Here is a 22,855-nt window from a genome sequence, read left to right on the forward strand (position 1 = left end):
CCCTACTATCTGAGTTAATCTAAGTCTGTCCATTTTCTTTTCATGTTTGTTCTGCAGTATCTTGGGTATAGGCTCAGTCCATTTTTTCTGTACATTCTCCTCTCCCAGGAATGAGCCCTTAAGAATTCCTTGACTTAGTTGCTTGCACCAGGTTTAGGGTTATCAGATTTAGCAAACAAAAATATATGAAACCCAGATAAATGTGAATTTCAAATAAATGAGGAATAATTTTTTAAAATATAAGTACATCCCAAATATTGTAGAGGCCATACTATACTGAACATTTGTTTACCTGTAATTTCAATTTCACTTGGCATTCTGTTATTTTATCTGGCAATCCTGTCAGGTTTGACACCTTTCTCAAGTTAAGCCTATCCTTTTCTCCTCCAGAAGTTGAACTCAGAGACAAGTAACTTCCTGTGGACAGCCATCTTTTGCCCCATGCTATGAGAATATACTGACTTAGAAGAAAAAAATTGTTATATGGAAAGAAGCTCAAATGAGAGGTGATGAGACTCCATAGGTAGGGGAGAACTGTCTTAGTTCCTAATAATTACCTGACAGTCCTGGTTCCATTCTACCATAGGGATTGTGACTTATTTTCTGTGAAATAAATTCATGGCCCTGTGACAAAATTTCCTCTTAGCTTTGGCTTAATTTAGGTTGGTTTCTGACCCTTGATACCAAGATACATTCTCTTTTCCATTTTTGCTGCTTACCACCCTAGGCTCTCATGAGCCTGGAATTTTGTAAAGGCCGCTTAAAGTTACACGACCTTCATATCTTTCTTCTTCTTACAAGTAAGCAAACATTATTCTTTCCAGATTAAATGCTTTGAAAATTATCACCTTGCACTGATTATATCTCCTCTTGTTTTATATTCTTTTATAAAATTTGCTTTCTAATTTTGTTGAAGAATAGGCACAAGACAAAGGAGTAAAAGGACTGTATGAAATTGGTTCCTAGAATAGAAAGGCTGGTGTATATTCTACACATACCATACTAATAAAGTTGTTAGTCCCTTTATCCGGAATCTTCTTTCCAAAATTGCTGTATATCTTCCTCCACTTCATTTAGGTCTCTGCTCAAATGTTACCTATTCAGAGATGCTATTCTGGATCATTTTATCTACAATAGTACCTTTAAAAAAAAAAATCACTCTATCCCCTTTACAGTTCTTCTTTAAAGAACCTACCACTGTCTGACTTATTGTTTCCATCCACTAGAATGTGAGCATTGGAACTTTGTTTGTTTACTGATCTACCTCCTGTACACATTCTAGAACTTGGCACATAGTAAGTATTGAATAAATGAATGCTATGCTTGGCTGAACTGAAGTTAAGAAAGATAATGATGTCAGATCTAGAAATTCAAGATATTCTATGAGAAAAAAAAAATTTTGTATTAAAAAATCTATGATTTGTGAGCAGGGAAGTGTTAGTGACAAAGATTATAAAGGAACAAGTCTTGTGAGTACCTATACTGCATTACTACCAAAGATGGGTAGTCAATTTGAGTCATTAGAGTCATTATAAATTAGAGATCTTAGCATATAATAGCCCTCATACAAAAACTTTATTGGAAAGCAGGGAAAACTACCAAGATATGAATGAAGACAAAAAATAAAAAAAGTTCAGACATAAAGTGTATGACCTTGGTTTAAGTGGAAATGGAATCGTTTTGTGGTTTGTAGTTAGTGACCTATATTTTCACTTTGTGGCACTGCTGCTGCTACAGCTAAGCCGCTTCAGTCGTGTCTGACTCTGTGCGACCCCATAGACGGCAGCCCACCAGGCTCCTCTGTCCCTGGGATTCTCCAGGCAAGAATACTGGAATGGGTTGCTATTACCTTCTCCAAGGCATGCATGCTAAGTCACTTCCGTTGTGTCCGATTCTATGTGACCCTATGGACAGCAGCCCACCAGGCTCCTCTGTCCACAGGATTCTCTAGGCAAGAATACTGGAGTGGGTTGCCATTTCCTTCTCCATTGGTCTCTAGAGGTTAAGAACTAGTTTTATTTTTCCAAATTATTAGCAGTTGGGAGTCTTATATGTATAGATGATTTACTTTTAATAATATGTATTGATTTATAATGTAAATAATAATACAGGTAACTCAATTTAAAAAATGGAACACCTAAAGTGAGCTTTTTCATATAAATCATTAGAATATATTTATATTATATATAAATCTACACGTTAGAAGATGCTACTGAAATTTTGCTCTATAGAATATAACTCTGGAATTCTTTAAAAAAATCAAGAAGAATTAGATGATGGCTGTGAAACAGATTCTCCCATTACAATACTACTTCTGTCATTTAAAGTTTTGACAACAGTTGTAGCTGGAGACTGGAGCACTTTACGAGAAAGCCTCATTCTTCCATCAGCTGGATCACGTCCAAAGTATTTCACCTGTGTTAAAGAAACAAATATACTTTAAACATACTGGTGTGCTGCAGTCCACGGGGTTGCAAAGAGTTGGACATGACTGAGTGACTGAACAACAAGATACTTTAAAAGTTACAGTGCATTGACTGATATCCAAATTAAAAGATACTTGGTCTAAAAAGGCAATGATTAAAGTTTTTACTTGTTCACTGAAAGCATCTCTCAGTGCTAATTGGAGGTATATGCTAAAAATACTTGGATAAGTAGTGATTATAATCTTCTGTTAGACTTATCTGTGCCTTTTTGTTTGTCCCTATTATGGAAGAACAGTAAAAACCATGGTGAATGAATCTAGACGACAGCTTCTTGACCCTAACTGTGCTACAATCTATATAGGATTATGCTTAGGTCACTCAGACTAACACTCAAAGGACCATCTATCATGCTGAAGGTTATTTGGCTTGACCTTAGACACTGAAAGTCAGAGGGGATGTGCTAACTTTTAAGTCCCTTCTGATGTTTAAAAAAAAAAAAAAAATCTTATACAGAGATTATGTTTTAGTTCTTACCTTTCCCTGGAGGCTTTGTGAATAATGGAATGACAGATTGGGAATAAATTTATGTCTTAGTTTTTACTCAGGTCATAGGTATTAGGCACTACTGGAACAGAATGTAGTGTAGCCAAAAAAAAAAAACAAAAAAACACCAGACTGGCAACCACTTCTTTCATCTATTCATAAGGACTATTACAAAGGTCAATTTGGTTATCAGAATTCCAGAATTGACATCATGGCTTTCATCAAACTCAAAAATTTTCAGCCTCAACCAGTATATACTGAAGCAATTCAAGTCCTAACTCCTCAAAGTTACCTATCATGTTCCTCATGTCCTGTCTCTGAATCACTGATTCTACATATCCATCGCTGAGTTGCTCATGTATTTTTAAAAGCTTTAAAGGGGGACTATTGTCCTAACTAAACTGTAAGCTCTTTGAGGGCAAGAACTATATCTAAATCCCTAATGAGTCTGTTTTAAGGAAGAAGCTAAAAAAGAAGACAGCATATAAATAATATAAAAAGTTAAAAAAGAAGACAGCATATAAATAATATAAACCACAAATGTAGATTTGATTCTTTCAGCTTATTTGATTAAACAAATAATTGAAACAAAGTATAATTTACAACTTTAAGGCTAAAAGGATGAATACAAGTACCTGAATTTCTTGGCCAACTTCTAATCCTAAAGCACTGGGATGTTTAATCTGAAAGAAAACATGTTAATCTATTAGTTGTCATGCATAACCTTCCTACTATCCATGGTAGTACACATTTTTTTCCAAGTGGAAAATAGCTTTATTGGTTTAATCTATGAATCTAGGGGAAAGGTTTATGAGTATTTGGTCTATTATTTTTTCAACTTTTCTTAGGTTTAAAAATTTTCAAAATGCTGAGGAAAAATAAATTGCAGTCTTATTATATATTCATGTACTCTTATTTTCTCAGAACAATGTCCTACATGTGATGGGACTTGTACCAAAGGTACTCGTACCTTTACTAGACACTCTCCAAAGTTTGCCCCAATTCACATTCCTGTATGTCCATTTTTATCTCTACACTCATGCACACTGGGAATTTTCAACTATCTGAAAAGCTGAAAAATGGGAACTTGGCTTTACCTGCATTTAAAAAAATTGCTATTGATACTGAATATCTTGGTCAAGTTAAAAAACAATTTTTCCATGTTCTTTGCTCATTTTTCCTATTGATACTCATCTTTCTTACTGGTTTATACAAGCCCTCAGTATATGTCATATGTTAAAGTATTTTTTCCCCTAAATTGCTGCTTGTCTTTCAAACTTACTATAATTTTGCCATAATTTTAAAAAATGATGGGGTCAAATGTTATCACTTTATTTACATTTTTGGCTTTGATATTATGCCGAAAAAGATTTTTCCAGTTCCAAGATTAATAAAATATCTGTATTTTCATCTAGTGTCCTGCCTCAACCCTTACCCTTCCTGATGTCCAGATTTTCTTTTTCTGCCCTCACTGCCTTAAAATTCTTTTTCTTTTTTACATTAACTTCTTGATCCAAATAGGACTTTGGTATAAAAAGAGGCAAGATCCTGTTTTATGAAAACAGGTTATTCCAATATGATTTATTGAATAATCTTGGTTTCTCAACTAAAAATGCAACTTTTAGTATGTATTATATTCTTATGCACATAACTGGGTTTATTTCTGATTTTTGTTGTCCATTTCTGGGCCAGTAATCTACTGTTTGATCCTGTATTTATATAATATTTTAATATTTGGTAAAACACCTATTATTTCTCTGCCCCATAGTATTCTCGAATGGTTTCATATTCTTAAGTTTTCCAAATATAGACTATAATAAAGATTAAGGACATCCTAAGAATTATCTTTACATGACTGGCTGGTCAGGAAAATTGGGAAAACAGGGCTATAGCTAGATATTTTTAGAAATTGCTATGTGTTAACTCTAGAACTGTTCCACTTCAAAACATTCAAGAATGTTTCTACTCCATCACTGAAGGAGAAACATTACTGGAAAACACTGTAAACCCTTTTGTCGAGCAGTATTTCTGTCTTTTTTGTTTTGTCTTTGTATTTAGTCTAGTAGTGGACAACGTGTACGGTTCTTACCAACCTAGGTAATTTCACTATGGTTATTTTCAGGCAGTTAAAATAATCAAATCTGCCTTTCTTGTTTTTACCTTTCGTTGATCAAGTTGTGTGTTGTGAAGTAGTACTGCAGTCATATTTGGATAGAGTTTAACCATTACTCCAGTGTCTCTACAGTAAGGAAATAAGCCTGATTAGAGTAATAAGGAACTTTATTCTACAGATAATTAAACTGTGGTTATGTTTTCACAGGAGAACAAAGTAAAAAAACACATAAAAATCACTCTCCAGTACATGTTTTTTATAACTATAAAAAGTATGATTATCTAAGTGGGATACTTATTTTTCCAATGGAAAATACACCTTGTATTTAAATACTTACGGATCAAAGGACAGAGAGAAGATAAAGGAAAAATAGGTAGGGAAAAGCTTTTGGAATATACATTCTTTTATATTTCTCTTCATAATATTTTCCAAAAACTTTGAAATGGCATTAAATATTTTAAAGTAAGTGTAGAATGATCAACCTGTTAAGTAGTGATTTAAGGAAGTGAAGTGAAATGAGTGAAAGTTGTTCAGTCGTGTCCGACTTTTTGCGACCTCATGGACTATATATAGTCCATGGAATTCTCCAGGCCAGAATACTGGAGTAGCCTTTCCCTTCTCCAGGGTATCTTCCCAATCCAGGGATCAAGCCCAGGTCTCCTGCATTGCAGGCAGATTCTTTACCAGCTGAACCACAAGGGAAGCCCATGAATATTGGTGTGGGTAGCCTATGCCTTCTCCAGTGGCTCTTCCCCGCCCAGGAATTGAACTGGGGTCTCCTGCATTGCATGCAAAGTGGATTCTTTACCAACAGAGCTATCAGGGAAGCCTGATTTAAGGAAGCGGGATAGATAAAATCAGGCACTTATTTTATTAAAAAATATATCTTTTTTCCTCTAATCTACTAAAATAAGCCAGCCCATTTCTTAGTTTTCACCTGTGATATTAAAAAAACTATTCCATTGTCTTTTATGATTCATTTCAATTAGTTCTGAACATTTATGTTACATCTGATAATTTCTTTTTTTTTCTTATTAAGTGAATTTTCTTTCTTCTGGTGGGGAGGTGGGAGGGAGGGGATGTGGGATAATAGTTCCCTGACCAGTGATGGAACCCACACCCCCTGCAGTGAAAGCCTGTAGTCTTAACCACTGGACTACAAGGGAAGTCCCCGAAAGGTAATTTTCTGATTGAGAAAATTCAGTCTTTTTAGCTATCTTAAAAAAATGAGTTGAGGTTGAAACTGGCATTTAAAAAATTGTACTACTTAGGCATTTAATACTATCTTGAAAACAAGTCAACAAGAAACTACCAAAAAGAAAAAAGTACAAAGAGAAAGGAAACATGTTTAATGGAAGATTAAAATGGTGGGAACTTTGGTTAAAGAAAACAGTTCAGTCAGAAAAATCTATTAGTATAATAATCACAGACCCATGTTCATGAAAATCTACAAACTGGTGTAGAAAATAAATTTTATCTTAAGAATAATGATTATATGGCATTTGACACATAATCTAAACACCTTATACTTTCAAACTAAATAATACAAATGTGAAGTTAATATGAGGTTATAATATAAAATCTTACAAAAAGTAGCATAGTGTTTTAGTTGATATTACCTGATTTCAGTTATTGTGGCAGTGTACACTGCTCCAAATTCTAATTGCTGCTCTTGCTGTAAGTACAAAATAAACCATAAGATTCATAAAGAAAACAGTAACAAAAGGTAGGAAAAAAAAGTAACTATCAGAAGCTCAATACTTACATCATCTTTGCAGATATCAGTAATGAAGTCTCTTGCTTCATGCATGGCGCCAGGTGTTGGTGCAAAGATAGAAAACGTTTCCTCATCTACCTGGCTAATAGTGACTCCTTTTAAAAAGATAATTTTACATATTGAAGTTAACTTGCTCATTCCAGTGGAGAAAAGCCTTAAAAGTAAATTTGAGAGCAGGGGGTGACCTGGAAGTAGCTGGGCAGGGTTGTCTGTTTAATCACAAGGAATCACGAAGGGATTCGTTCATCAACAAATACACACGGCACACCTGCTCTGTATCCAACACTGCACTAGGCCCTGGGGATGCAACAGTGAACAGTGTCCCTTTTCTTGGTGGGAGAAAACATTAAGTTCTAATTTTGGTTCTTGTGTTTTTAATTAGAAGAAACTATAGAACACTTTCCTCACTGTTTCTTTTTTTTCCCTCTTTTTAGAGTAGTCATCGGATGGATGAGGGATGAAATCATGTCATTTCTCAATCTTGGGAACTGCCTAAGGTTACTTGACTTCTTATGCTCCTTCTATAGCCTCAAAGCTGGTAAGTGACTAGGTATCCCAAAGATTGATTCCAGAAAAAAAAGCAAATTAAAGCATACTACTTCTACACATATTCTCTAAAGAAAATAAAAGTCTAAATAAATAAGACTAAGTGAAAAATAGAACTCATAATAAGAAAAATTAAAGGAAACTCTTCTAACGTGAAAAAGTAGTTTTTCTAAATGTCTGACTTTAAAATGTTGAAGCAAAAAGGATTAATTCTAAGTCACTCTTCTTGAATATAATTAAAGATGATCGTTTACTAATTAAGAGGCGTACACAGAAATAAAGACATGTCAATGTTACATCCTTTTCTCATCTCATTGAAATGTGTTACATTTCTCATTTCTCAAACATATTTTTGGAGAAACACAGTAGAGGCAAACTTAATGGCAAACTTACATGACCTAAATAAAAAAATCCCAAACTTCGTACAACTCTTACCTGTTTCAGCCTGAAGTTTTTTTAAATGATATCCACCCGGTCCAACAAATTTTGCTCGTTTTGATAACGGAACCTGAACAGTTTCTGAAATGTAGCATAAACAAAAATAGAAATAATTCATATTCATTCATATATATACATATGTATGTATGAACCTAAAAATGTACTGTTTAGTCAAGACTTGGCTAAGACACTTGTACAAATATTTTAGTATGAAACAGAAAAACAGTTTACTACGTGACTAAAAAAGTTCTTATGTTTCAGATTATCCCCTCAAATTTAAAGTATTTTAACTATAAAAGCATTTAAATTGTTTTGTGTATAGATTAAAAAAATTTTTTTAAATAGCAGTGTACTTCCATATAATGTTTACCTTATCATCAAATCAATAATTTTAATGTATTACCTACAACAGGTCCATTTTCTTTTCTAGATGCTCGAGGTTTTGAAATAGTTTTGTTCATTATCTGTAATATCTCCTTTTTTGCCACTAGAAGAAATAAAAACATAATAATCAAAGTTCTTCGCATCTCAATTACCTTAAAAATTCTACTTGTATTCCCCTCTCCATAAATCCTATCTTGGGGAGGCAATTTGTAAAAACTGAATTTTCACTGGTCATCCACTTTGGTGATAGTTATGTACCTAGAAACTTAATACTTCTTGATTTAGGTTATCACATTAAATTTCATTTTCTAAAGCAGTATTTTAGAATAAGCCTATTTTAAATAATAAGCCTAATGGGCATTATAATTCATATTTAACACATAGACAGTGATGAAAGAAGAATCAGGCATACTGGCTTGGCGTACCTGAGGCTTGCTGAATGGCCTCCATTACAATTTTTATTGGTATTCCAGGTAATTTGATGTCAGCCTAATATGGAAGAGCCAAAAAATTATATAAATATTGATTTCTGATATTAACTATTTAAAAACAAAATAAAATAGGTTCTAAAATACCTGCAATGCAGTTATTCCTTTAGAAGTGCCAGCTATTTTGAAATCCATGTCACCATGGTAATCTTCAATCCCCTTAAACAATTAAAAAAATTATGATATAATAATAGTTTTAAACAAAAGTGAAATTCACCCATAGTCACTGTAGAGGAATTTTTAAAAATAGCTCTATAAGTGAACTATGTCCTTTAGAACATATATATTTCACATATTAATAAAATAAAAAACTCATGTATTAAATACAAAAAAAATATGGAGTTTTAAGTTACATATATTTCATTAGAAAATCAGTTTATTTTTAGATAATGTCCCATAAATGCATAAGGACTAATTTATAATCATCCTAAAGTGAGCCAATATGAATACTCATACTGTAATATTTGTTTTTAACTCATATCCTATAAAATCCAAGGCAGATATGCAGGAGAAAGTTAAGAAGACGGATTTCTATTTTTCCAGCACTAGCATTCTTCTAAGCACTTTGTTTACAAAGTGTGTATAATCTTCACTGTTAAACATTTGAAAAGGTGAATATACTTGCCAGAATATCTGTCAGCAAACGATAGTCTTCTATTTCACCTTTGTCAGGACTGTTTTTGGTGACCAATCCTATTGCCACACCTGCCACAGCAGATGAAATTGGCACTCCTATAATTGAGAAAAGAACTTGTGTACAATGTGTACGTATCAGCCGAACATAGGTTATTCATCGTTCTGTTGATATTTTAATATAAGGGGATGGTGTTCTATATTGACAATTATCAAAACTAAGTTAGAGGAAGTCAAAGTGAAAGTTGCTCAGTCCTGTCCGACTCTCTGCGACCCCATGGACTATACAGTTTGTGGAATTCTCCAGGCCAGAATACTGAAGTGGGTAGCCTTTCCTTTCTCCAGGGGATCTTCCCAACCCAGGGACTGAACCCAGGTCTCCCACATTGCAGGCAGATCCTTGACCAGCTGAGCCGCGATGGAAGCCTTAATAAATCATCTGCCTGCCTCATTTCTTCTTAAATATATAATAAAAGTCCTTTAACATAATTCTTTGTTCTCAACAAAAACTTCCCTAATAGTGGCAAACTTAACTTTGAAAGTAATCCATTTCTTTGTGTTTTGCTTTTGGAGCCTTCTTTTTGAAAAATAATCATGTACGTGATAAATCTATTTAGCCTGAGTCCTTCAGTCCACCTCCCCATGACAGCACCATTAGATTTTGTGTATCCTCCCAAAAATTATACCCAGGGAATCTAAATGTGAGTCTAATCTTTTACCTTATTCTTTTGAATAGCTGCAGAGTACTCCCTGTATGTGTTTATAAGCTACACAGTAGAAGTGGGGTTACTGAGTTGAAGCGGGTGTGGATTTACATTTCTTATAATGTCAAACTGTCTTCCACAGTGTTTAGTATTTTATACTTTTACCAGCAGTATATGATGCTCCCTGCTATTCTACATTCTTGTTAATTTTTGTTAAATCTTTTGACCTTTGCCATCTGAATGATAAAGATGGTAACTTCCTCTTTTTAACTTGATTTCTGCTTTTATTAGTGAAGTTGAACTTTTAAAAAATGTTTTTAAACCATATTTCTTTTTCTGTGAACTGGCTCTTCATGGCCTTCAGCCTTTTTCTTACATTGTTGTTAGTCTTTTGTTATTGATTTGTAAGAGTTTTTAATATGGATTGACCTTTGTTAAATATGTAGACTGTTACAGTAAATAAAATAACAAATATGAAATACATGATAAAATATTATTTTCTAGTCTGTTGATCTTCTTGTGTTTTTTCCTGTATAGGATTTTGTATGTAATCATAGTTCCTGGATTTTGCTTAGAAAGGTTTTCTTTTTTAAAAATTTTTTTGGCTGTACTGCATGGCTTGTGGGATCTTAGTTCCCCAACCAGGGGTTGAACCCAGGCCACAGTAGTGAAAGCACTGAGTACTAATCCCTGGATGGCCAGGGAATTCCCTGCTGCTGCTGCTGCTAAGTTGCTTCAGTCGTGTCTGACCCTGTGCGACCCCATAGATGGCAGCCCACCAGGCTCCCCTGTCCCTGGGATTCTCCAGGCAAGAACACTGGAGTGGGTTGCCATTTCCTTCTCCAATGCATGAAAGTGAAAAGTGAAAGTGAAGTCGCTCAGTCATGTCCAACTCTTCGCGACCCCATGGATTGCAGCCTACCAGGCTCCTCCACCCATGGGATTTTCAAGAGTGGGTTGCCATTGCCTTCTCCAGGGAATTCCATAGAAAGGCTTTATTTTTTTCTGTCCAAGAGTTTCATAAAATCTTGTTTAATTTTTTAAAAGGAAGTTTAAAGTTTTGATCACTTGAAACTTATTTGGCATAAAGGAATGTGGTAGAGATCTCATTTCATATTCTTTACGTCCAGTTTTAACTATCACCTATAATGTTGATGACTTAAAAATCTACCCCTCCTACCTAGTTCTCTCTGCTAAACCTAGATCTGTACAACCCATCTGCCTGCTGGATATCTCCAGCTAAATGTCCCTCAGTTCAGTTCAGTTCAGTCGCTCAGTCGTGTCGGACTCTGCGACCCAATGAACTGCAGCACGCCAGGCTTCCCTGTCCGTCACCAAATGTCCCTGCTGCTGCTGCTGCTGCTAAGCTGCTTCAGTTGTGTCTGACCCTGTGCGACCCCATAGATGGCAGCCCACCAGGCTCCCCTGTCCCTGGGATTCTCCAGGCAAGAACACTGGAGTGGGTCCAAATGTCCCTAATGCATCTTAAATATGTAAATAAATATAAAATTTTAAATTTCAAAATTTAATCACCCTCAATAAAACCCTTTTCTCCTGCATTCCCTGTCTTGATTGAAAGCAATGACATATTAGAATCAACACTTCTTTCTTCATTTCCTTCACCTAATCAAGTCACAAAAATCTGATTAGAGGTTAATCCTCTAAATATTTTTTTTGTAGAAAATCTGTCTTTTCCTCCAAATACTGAAATATCCATTGCTACTTTTTTAGTCCAAGTCCACACTATTTTTCCCCCTGGCAAGAGTTTCCCTGTCCAGTTTTCAGATTTTTAGCTCCCCTACCCGCTACCCCAGCTCCTATTCTCTCCCACATCATCACCTACATCTATCATGTAAGCTAGGAATAACTACCCCCAAAAGAACAGCAGATTCACATCATGCTACTTTTCTCTATAAAATCCTTCAAGTTCCCCATTACTTGCTTTCAGGAATTTTTTATGTAAGTTCTGTGGTCAAAAAGTTAGGGAAATATCCTGTTCCTAGAGATTCAATATTCACATTAACCTATTTAGGTTTATTTAAACCATATTAAAAAAACTTGTTTAATCCTGTGTAAACATATTTTTTTTCATAGTATATAACAATCAACATCCTGTGGTACTCTCTTTCATGGAATACTGAGTTAGGAAAATTTCAAACTCTTTAGTATAATAATGATCTTTGAAATACAGTCCCAGTGTATTACATCATCACACCTTTCAAATATATTTCAGAAACACACTATACTGTTTCATAACTTTGCACATGCTCCTTTCACATGAAATATGGGCCTTATTATAATATGCCTGCTCAACAACCACTCAGCCTTTAAATTCACATGAAATGTAGCTGTCTCTATGAAGCCAATTATGTTCAACCTAGTTCTTCATCCGTATTGTACATATTTGTATTATCTCTTTGATGTGTTAGTATCTTTATGTTTGTTTTTGTTCCTGTAAACTTTTAAAAAACTGGGTATCCCTGTAGCATAGATAGCGTCTGATGTAAGACATTGCAAGCACTCATGTTATTTGAATTGAATACCATTTGTTGGCTGTTCCCGTAGAATCTGACATTCATTCTTATCAACTTCTTTTTCTATTTGGCTCCTTATTTTTTAATGTTAACATTTTTTTTTAAGAGATCAAAACTGTCATTTAACACATTATTCACATACTACTTTTTATCAGTATCTTTTTATTGGCAGACCAGTATTCTTAGTAAATTCAATAACATTTTTAGTCAGTTTTTAAGGACAAGGTTTAGGATGGAGCATCTTCAAGCTCCAATTCAGAACTCTCTCCAACCTACGATCAGATTATGTAGTCCTGGCTGCTCACCCTTCAACTAGTTACAAAAAGTATACTTATCATCCATTATCAATTTCTGCATCCTTTTCTGCCAAGGTCACAAACTGCTAAGCTGAGCTCTAGATACACTGTACAAGCCCCATCCTCCCTCTGCTCTATGGCATGGCTTACTTGGAGTGACTCTCTTCTACCTCCTTGTTAAAATACTTATACACTAGGGTCACTGTCAAGTTCACTGGGTTATTACACTTTACAGGAAATACATATATCTTTCAAAAGTAAGAATTCTTTTGTTTTTTTTTTGGTATACTAACCTCCAGGATTTCTCCAATACTGCCAAACTGGTTCAGTTATCTTATCCTGAAATTCTCATTACTTAGGATGAATTTATCTAGACCTGAAATCTGAATTCATTTAGAGCAGATAAAGACTCTCTTGTGATCTTTTATCTTTCAGTTCACCTTTTTCAGGATTTGTTCTGTGTTTTCCAATATGAGATTGTAAGAGTGATAAATGCAAGCTGCATGAGACAGAGCCTTTGTTTTGTTCACCACCAAGTCCCAAGAGTTTAGATCAGTGCTTGGCACAGAGTTAGCATACAATAAAGATTTTTGAATTAATATATGAAAGTGAAAATAGACATGGTATTTTAACCAGCTACCTTAAATATCAGGTTATGTTTTCCTTCCACTGAACAGAACTAGAAAACTGCCTTTAATTGCCTTTAGCTTTTTTGCTTTGCCCTGTTTTAAGGTTTTAGATAATGGTATCATGATGGCTCTGTGGTAAAGAATCCGCCTGCTAATGCAGGAGACGTGGGTTCAGTCCCTGGGTTGGGAAGATCCCCTGGAGAAGGAAATGGCAACCCACTCCAGTATTCTTGCTGGGAAAATTCCATGGACAGAGGAGCCTATAGGCTACATACGATTCATGGGGTTGCAGAGTCAGACATGACTGAGTGATTTAACACACATTATACACTTAGACCATTCTTTCATTTCATTCTTCATTATATCATCCTTTCTTTTTCCTTTTCTGTACTGTAAATGTGAGAACTTATAGGGAACTGTGTGTGGCCTCTTTGTCTTTAGGTTCCTCTTCTTTTTCTTCTTAAATAGCATCACTGGTAATTGGCAGATACTGTTTTCAGAGTCTCTTAACATGCTGCTTCTTTCCTTTTTGGTGTTTCAGATCCAGAGATTATACTGAACCACTTGCAGTCTTCGTTCCTAAAGTTCTGTGTACTCGTCTATGAGTGGCTTTCTTCCCAGGGTTTGCTTAAAACGACTGAAAGATTACATAAATTATTTTCCTTTATGGGTCCTAATACTTCTGCTTGCTAAGCCAACCTTCCTTAGTGAATGGTATCAATTGCAGAGCTCTCAAAAGCCCAAGGGGTCACCAAATAAATAATTTCAATTTATTACTTTTAGCCAAGAATAAGAATTTCAGCAGATACCTGTAGTTGAAACTGTGCTTTTTAATTATCATCCTTCTGGCCTGGTTTGGTAATCTGTAATCTGACTTCTTCAAGTCTTGCTAAAATACAATTTAAAAAAATCCTATATTTTATTACTGATTAAGTCTATATTATATAAATAAGCTTTGGTAGTTTTGAGACATAATTCTTTTACCTGCATCCATTAATGCTAAACTTCCACCACATGCAGATGCCATAGAAGATGACCCTATAAAAACAAAGGAAAATACTTGCTTTAATATTGATTTTTGTTAAATGTAGAAAATTGCTACTGTTAGTTATTTCCTTACAATTACTCATTTGTAATTTAAATATTCAGTACTCTTTCCTTCTTTTTAAAAGCACTTAAGGCAAGCTCTCCTAAACCACAGAGTACAGAGCTGCACAATGTGACAGCCATTAGCAACGTGTGGCTAAATTTAAATTATCTGAAATAAATTCAGTCCCTTAGCTGAATTTAGCACAGCACAGAGAAAGAGAATTTCTGTCACCACAGAAAGTTCTATTGGACAGCAGTACTAGAGATTCTGCTTCTAAGAAACTACCAGAAAAACCAGCATGCCTCTTTTTTTGCTTAACTAGGAGGCAGTTAAAAATACAGGGCTCTAGCTCTCTTGCTAGGCCATAAGCTATAGCTTAATCACACCCAGTAAAGAACTGAAAGTCCTAGTTTAAATTCTGAACTTTGGTATTTTTTACAAAATATCTATAACCATCTGATCTAGATAGGCTACATGTTTGAGAATCCTGTGCCCTTTCTGCCTTTAATGATTATGTTACCTTCCCTTGACCTGTGGAACGAGTTTCAATTTAAATTTGACTTTTGGGAATTTCCTGGCAGTTCAGTGGTTAGGACTCTGTGCTCTCACTGCCAAGGCGTAGGTTAAATCCCTGGCTGGAGATCTAAAAGAACTAAAATCCCACAAGCTGCATGGCATGGCAAAAAAAAAAAAAGATAATTTCTCTTGAAAAAATAAAAAAATAAATTTGACTTTTTAAACCCAGCCTCTCTCTGTGATATCTTCTTTTATTTATGATACATGACAAGTGTCCCCTGCTTAACGGTTCACTATATTTTACCCCCCTTCCTCTTTCCAAGCTGGCCTTGCTCTATGGTTTATAAAAATAAGGAAACAACCAAAACTTGATCTACTGTAAGAGAGACACAAAGATAAACATTTTTTTATATTGTTTTCAAAACATTAGTTAAGAACAGAGATTCTGACAAGTATATGATTAAACACATTTTTCTCTTGCAGTGGTTTTGCGTACTACAGTAATAAATGTAATGAAACATTACTTATGAAAAGCTAAAACTATAACAGGGAGTCCATTCTTTTTCAATAGGAAAAATGTTTCAAAACCATACCATTTGACTCTAGTACTTCCGAGGTGACTCTTATGGTGAATGGAAAATCTTTAGGAATAACAGGATACAGAGCTCTCTCAGCAAGAGCACCTAAATCAGAATAGAAAATAATGAGCAAAAAACAAAAAAAAATGCTAAGTCTCTTTAATAAAATCATGTATATACAGAGATTTGTACTTACCATGCCCAAGTTCTCTTCTATTTATACCAGTGACTTTGCCAATTTCATTAGTTGCATAGGGAGGAAACTTAAAAAACCAAACAAAAAAAAAAGCACGTACATATACAATTGACATGGAAAGATATCCCATATATATAAATAAGTTACAAAAATAAATAGAATCCCTTATTTGTTAAAAAAAAAAAAAAAAAAGGGAAAAAAGTACATTCATACACACAGAAAATGTCTGGACCCCTAAGACATATACCAAACTGCTAAAAGTAGCTATTTCTAGTGTTTATATCACCTGGGGTAGGAAATAGATGGTTATGAGGATTTACAACTCAAACGTCTATAATATTTAAATTGTTAACAATAACAAAATACTATATTTTTATAATACAGGAAATATACATTTAAAAAAAAATGCACATCAAGGAAACAGATCTTTTCCAATAAGGGTATTACTTTAGCCAAGAGTTGCAAATTATTTTATTTGATTGATATACTGTCTTAAAAGAATGTAAACTAGATGTAGTTGTTTAAACTGAAATTTCCTGTAAAAATCTGGAATTCCACTTACTTTAACTAAATATTTTTTACAAAGAGAGATAGAACATGAATCTGATAAGGTCTCTAGATCTAGCGGTCACTTTGCAGGAGATGGACCACTGAACTGTACCATGAGTGCAGTTAGCACCCAGGCTGTGGGGAGTACTGCAGGTCAGATGGCTCTGGGAGTTCAACAGAAAGACTGTAAAGAAAAGAATATGATGGAGGAGAGACCTGTAGACAAAAAGAGACTTAAAGACTATCAAATTTAAAAAAAAAATGGACAAGACTAACACTGCTGTATCTAGGGATGTGTGACAGAAACCCAAGGAAGTGATTACTGTTAATATAAAACTTAGAAGAGTAGTTACTTTTAGGGAAAGAAGGTTTTTAAGACTGGGATGAAAAACATGGAAGGACTGACTGGACACATTCTATTCTATGACTCTGGTGGTAGTTACAAGGATGTCTGTCTTATGAAAACTCATTAAGTCATCCTTTGTTTTATATGGTTTTTAGTATCTGTATTTTATGATAAAAAGATTTTTTTAAAAAAATGAAATAAAATAGCAATACAGCCCGTATCTTTCTTCTGCCTCTGCCCTCACCTCTTTTCCCAATTATCAGCTAGAGCTGTATTTTTTGCAGGTGCCCTTTTTAAAGTCTTTATAAAGATTTTTTTTAAAGACTGCAATGTGCTTTTCAGTTCTTGACCTAAGATTTGCCTTATCAATTATAATTCCTCTCTGGCTTCTCTAGCATCTGTATATATCCCAAACAGGATATTAGGGATTTAAAACCTGTGAGAATCTCCAGGTTTAGATATTCTCTAGCATATATTTTCTACATGAAATATTCTCTATTAGCTATAGCAGATTCAACAAAATTGAGATGCTGGGATTCTGGGCAGCCAATAGCAGCCACTCAAAAGGCCTGCTGCTGGTACACTAGTCTCCCAAACTGTGTGCTTCAAATACTAAAATTAGAGTGCTATATGGCTGTGTCACGTCTGGTCCCTTAGGAAAGCTAATCAAAAACTCAATTACATGTACTGATATCATACATAAAATAATTTAACATTAAATACCTCAGTTCTTTTGCTGCTAATCAAATAAGTAAAAATATGAACATTTACGTGAACTAAAGGGAGATGGTGATTTGCCTGTTGAAGTATTTGAAAAGCCCCACTTGTTGGACATACATGTGAACAGTTACAACTCTTTGACTAATACAATATTGTCTACTATACTTTAGCCTTTATGTATTGACTCAGAACAGGATGTTGTTGGTTGGAAAGGTATTACTTGTCTCTCTACTCTCTAAATCCCTCTGCAAGCATTAAAATAAGTGCCCAAACCTTAACAGATACATGATAAAACTGGCATAGTAAAATGTTAATGGCAGGAACCTAGGTGGTGGATATACAGGTTATCTACTGTAAAAATCTTTCAAAATAAAATACTGGGAAAAATTCACCTTACCTCATAGTGCAGCATGAAATTTTTATCTTTTATTCCACTACAAACAAAAAGCATAATATTAAAGATACCATGCAGATATAAATTTATTCAATAAACAATGAAAAAAGATGTAAGGGAATTTAAAAAACTGGTTATTAAGGAAAACTGGTCTGAAATTGAATACCAGAAGAATTAGAAGGATGAATGTCAGAGTCAGTTGTGTCCCCCCACCAGGGTTGGGGCTTTTGAAGGAATTCTACACAGATTTAAGAAAACAATTTTGCTTCAAATAAAGACTTAGATATCCAGACTTAAATACTAAGACAATAGACACATTTTAAAGCATTAATAACTAGTGAGAATCCTAAATGTTACAAACATTTAAATCTCAGTTATGATCTTCTAAGTCAAACGTGAAATGAAAATCAATAACTGAAATGATATAACTGAGAACAATCAGAGGATCTGACAGGCAAAGATTTTTTTCAGCGTTTGAAAAGATTGAAAAGAGAACTGTTATTGAATGTACAACATTGGGGAGAATAAAGATGAGAAGAAAAAATTCCTGGAAGCAGGAAACCAAATTTTTTTTAACTGAGGAACACAGGTTCTTGGCACAAACAGTGTTCCCTTTGAGTGGAATTACAAAAGGCACCTCTTTGTACAGAGGATTTAGAAAGTCTTGAGCCAGGGCTGGATCTGTACAACCATAAATTACAGCTTTTTGTAAAGAAACTTGAAAACAAGACACCTCCAGAAGACTAAAGCAATCATCGATTTAGGGGGCTAGAGAGGAGCCTAGGGATCATTAGCTAAGTACCTGCACTTTATAAGGTGAGAAGACAAAAGACCAGCATAGATGTGTGATATGTACCACCTCACTTACAGAGGTTATAGACCTGGGACTAGAATGCAGAGAGGTACCCTGGCCAAAGCCAGTACACACACTTATGAAGCTGTGTTGCCTCCTAGAAGAAAGGAGTCAGCATGAAGAAGAACAGGGCAACCAAGTTTTTGCCTAGGTGGGAATTTAAAATACAGAAGTTTAAGAGCTCCCCTGCCACAAAGAATCATGATTATGATGAACATTCAAGTCTTATACATGCAGCTGCATTGTTACTTTTATTAGGTACATGAAAAATAATTAGCGATGCTGTCATGAAGATGGGCATCCCTGGTGGCTCAGTGGTAAAAAAATCTTCCAGCCAAGGCAGGAGACGCGAAGACATTTGGGTTCGATCCCTGGGTCAAGAAAATCCCCTGGAGAAGGAAATAGCAACCTACTCCAATATTCTTGCCTGGGAAATCCCATGGACAAAGGAGCCTAGTGGGCTACAGTTCACGGGGTCACCGAAGAGTTGGACACGACATGGTGACTAAACAACAACAATCTTGAAGGTACTGGGGATTATCTTCATCAGCTGGGAAACAGGAAATGGGAGGTGGTCCTTTGGTCATTTGAGACCCTTAATAAAGGAAAGGGAAGCAACCCTGTTAGGCACTGAGGAAAATCTGTGGCTGTGAGTTCAGAACTCTGCTGCAGAAATGTTGGTGAGGACTGTAATATAGATTCTGATCATATAAAATTGATCAACATGATTTTACTGCTGACTTTTTTGGAACAGAGCAGGAGAATCAAGTATTTTTTAAAACACAAGTTCAAATGTACTTAGAAATAGATAAGTTTTTTTCATTTAACAACTTCCGGATTCTTTTTGGGAACTGGGATTCTTATTATTAATGGAAATAATCTGGAAAAATACTCTGGAAAAATCTATCCAGAGTAATGGTTCTAGAGATAAGAGAATAAACTAAATGTACCCATGCTAGAGAATTAAATGCTTTGTTTGAATAAGTAAGTCAGGAGACAAATATAGCACAGAAAAACCCTTGCAATCACTACTAGGTAAACAGAAAAATTAAGTATAGAGATACAGGCTTTAATAAATGATAATATGCCACATGAATTATATATTGTAACATCATAACCAGGAAACATAACTTACTTTATAGCTGTTATAATTCGGTCTGACTTAAAATTGGATTCTAATGAATCAAATGTAACAGTACAAAGCACCTAAAAAAGAAAAAAATAAAATTCTTCAGGCTTTAATTTACTAACAACAAAGATGAAAATGAAAAACATGTGAAAAACTCATTTAGCTTTTAAAGAAATAAGTACATTCTATTCAAAGCTTGCCAAGGTACAATAAACATTTATTCAAGGTACAGTAAACATTAGAAATTATATAATTTACATATAACTTTATATGTAAATTTCAATAATCCAGATGTCTAATATCACATAGACTACATATGAAAGATATTAGGAGTGCTGGGGGAGGAGGACAAGAAGAGGAGTACTTATAAACCTGCCCATAAAGGAATCTTCAATAAAAGTTCAGCCAATAAAAAACTTCCTGCTTAAAACTGGAAAAAATTAAAAAAAGTCAATCTAAGAAGACTGGAGGGACATAATATAATCCAGAGACCCTACACTGTATCATTCACAACATTCAGGATACAACCTACAAGAAAACAGAAGATAGGGGCCCATTTAAAAGAAAAGACAAGAACAGAGACATCCTGAGCGGATTCAGATGTTGGATTAAAAGACAGAAGATTTTCAACAGCTTACTATTATATTCAAGGACATAAAAAAAAACCAACAAATTCTAGAACTGAAAAATAATATAATGCAAATATAATGCAAGAGTCAGTGAATATGAACAAGGATTAAAAGAAACTGCCCAACCTATAGAACAAAAAGCAGAGAAAAAAGAACACAGCCTCCAGGACCTATGGGACAATATCAAACGGCCTAAACATATATACTGGCAATCCCAGAATGAGAGAAAAGTGAGAATGAGATAGAAAAAATATTTGAAGAAATTACAGCTGTAATTTCTTAAGTATGATGAAAGATACAAATTTACAGGTTTAAAGCTTAGGAAATTCTTAGGATAAATACAAGAAAACCACACTTGTCATAGTCATGCTGCTGAAAACCAAAGACAAGGAAAACCTTGAAAGCACCAGGATAAAACAATAAATTACAGGGACAACGATAAATGAATGAGTCCTGACTTCTTATAGAAAAAGGAAAACAAAAAGGAACAGACCATTTCTTTGAGTGCTAAAAGATATCAACCCAGGATCTATATTCTGGCAAAAAGATTCTTTGTAAAAGATAAAGACATTTTCAGATAAATGAAAAATAGTAATTTGTTATCATAAGATCCAAAGGACAATACTAAAGTCTTGTCAGATTGAAGGAAAATAACAACAAATGGAAACTTGGATCTTCAGGAAGAAATAAAAACCATCAGAAATGTCAAATATGTGGGTCAATATAAAAGTCTATCTTTTTTTCTTATTGTTTAAAATAAAGGTCATAATGTTGCCTTGTAGAGTTGTAAAACATATAACTCATGAAGTAAATACAGCATAAAGGATAGAATGAGGGGCAAATATACCTAAACGGTTGTACTTTACTCACTTTGTGTGAAGTGGGAAAAATTAACTGTAAAAAGACTATGAAAAGTTAAGGATGTATTCTCTAATAGTAACCATATAAAATAATATAGAAGTATAGCTAAAAAGCAAATACACAAATTAAAATGGAGATCTTAAAAAATATTCAATTAATCCAAAAAGAAGGCAGAAGGAATAGGGAAAAAAAAAAGGGGGGGGGGGGCTAGACAAAAAAACAAATAATCAAATGACAGACTAAATTCAATTAATAATTAAACTGAACCTTAATGAATGAAACACTCCAGTTAAAAGGCAGAGATTGTCAGAATGATTAACAAAAGTATACAAAATATCTTAATGGAGCTATTTAATTTTTGGGAATTCCCTGGTGGTCCAGTGGATAGGACACCACACTCTCATAGTGAGGGCCCAGGTTCAATCCCTAGTTGGGGAACTAAGATCCCACAAGTGACTCAGCATGGCCAAAAAAATAAAAATAATAAACTTTTACTAAAAGGCATAAAAGAAAACACAAATCAGAGAAGACAGATTATATTTATTGAAAAACTGATTGAAATTGTGAAAATACCATTTTTTACTCATTCCATAAAGTCAGTGCAAAGCCAATCTAAATCACTGATTTAAATGAAAGAACAAAGGTACCAGAATAGCTAAGACAATTTTGGGGGGGAGGGAAGGAAGAATAAAAAGGGAGGTTTTATCTCTCAGGTATTAAAATATATCCCCCAACTATAATAATTAAAGGAATATGACACTGGCCCAGGGAACTCACAAACAATGGAACAGAGTATATAGTTCAAAAATGTACATTTTCAATATGATAAGGTGACTACAAATTAATGGGAAAAAATAAATTTTTAGTAAACACTGTTGCAAAACTGACTCACTCTGGAGGGTTTTGCCTCACACCATGTATAGGAATAAACTCCAAGACAGATATAGCTAAAACTAGAAAGTTAATAGTAGGTACATAATTCTATGCCTTTGGAGTAAGGATTTCTTAAAGAAGATCTCAAAGATTTTAGGCTCACTGTAGACAGATATAGGCATGCCTCATTTTACTGTACTTCACTGTATTGTGTTTAACTTTTTAATTATTTGCCAATAACGATTTTTTTTAAAGCAAGCTGAAGGTTGCTTGACCCAGGTTTGTGGCAAACCTGGGTCAAGCAGGCATCTCAGCACCATTTTTCCAACAGCATTTACTCCCTTCTTGTCTTTTGTCACATTGTAGTTAATTCTTGAAATTTTCAAAACCTCCACCAGTAAAAAGATTATGACTTGCTGAAGGCTCAGATGATGGTTAGTGTTTTTTTAACAGTATTTTTAAATTAAGGTTTGTACAGTTATTGAAGACATATGCTATCATGTACTACGGACTACAGATAGTTTAAAATGTAAGTTTTATACGTGCTGGGAAACCAAAAAATTTGTGTGATTTGCTTTGCTGTGGTATTTATCGTGCTGGTTTGAAACTG

At 34.4% G+C, this 22,855-nt stretch overlaps 1 protein-coding gene across 4 annotated transcripts in view; it reads right to left on the reverse strand.

The window, feature by feature from the left end:
- Nucleotides 1-2,054: 2,054 nt before the first annotated feature.
- PNPT1 (polyribonucleotide nucleotidyltransferase 1) overlaps nt 2,055-22,855 on the reverse strand; it is a 40,110-nt gene continuing 19,309 nt past the window's right edge. For all 4 annotated transcript variants that reach the window (XM_006068870.4, XM_006068871.4, XM_044925924.2 and 1 more), the window contains exons 14-28: nt 19,889-19,959; nt 17,904-17,940; nt 15,892-15,958; nt 15,711-15,800; nt 14,496-14,549; nt 9,341-9,447; nt 8,803-8,874; nt 8,653-8,716; nt 8,247-8,330; nt 7,841-7,924; nt 6,848-6,954; nt 6,702-6,757; nt 5,130-5,208; nt 3,605-3,652; nt 2,055-2,415 (exon numbers count right to left, since the gene is read on the reverse strand). In XM_006068870.4, coding sequence (XP_006068932.1) covers nt 2,260-2,415; nt 3,605-3,652; nt 5,130-5,208; nt 6,702-6,757; nt 6,848-6,954; nt 7,841-7,924; nt 8,247-8,330; nt 8,653-8,716; nt 8,803-8,874; nt 9,341-9,447; nt 14,496-14,549; nt 15,711-15,800; nt 15,892-15,958; nt 17,904-17,940; nt 19,889-19,959 — 1,176 coding nt within the window. In that variant the 3' untranslated portion in view covers nt 2,055-2,259. The remainder of the gene's footprint in view (nt 2,416-3,604; nt 3,653-5,129; nt 5,209-6,701; nt 6,758-6,847; nt 6,955-7,840; nt 7,925-8,246; nt 8,331-8,652; nt 8,717-8,802; nt 8,875-9,340; nt 9,448-14,495; nt 14,550-15,710; nt 15,801-15,891; nt 15,959-17,903; nt 17,941-19,888; nt 19,960-22,855) is intronic.

Source organism: Bubalus bubalis, chromosome 12 (assembly GCF_019923935.1).
Source record: "Bubalus bubalis isolate 160015118507 breed Murrah chromosome 12, NDDB_SH_1, whole genome shotgun sequence".
Lineage (NCBI taxonomy): Eukaryota > Metazoa > Chordata > Mammalia > Artiodactyla > Bovidae > Bubalus > Bubalus bubalis.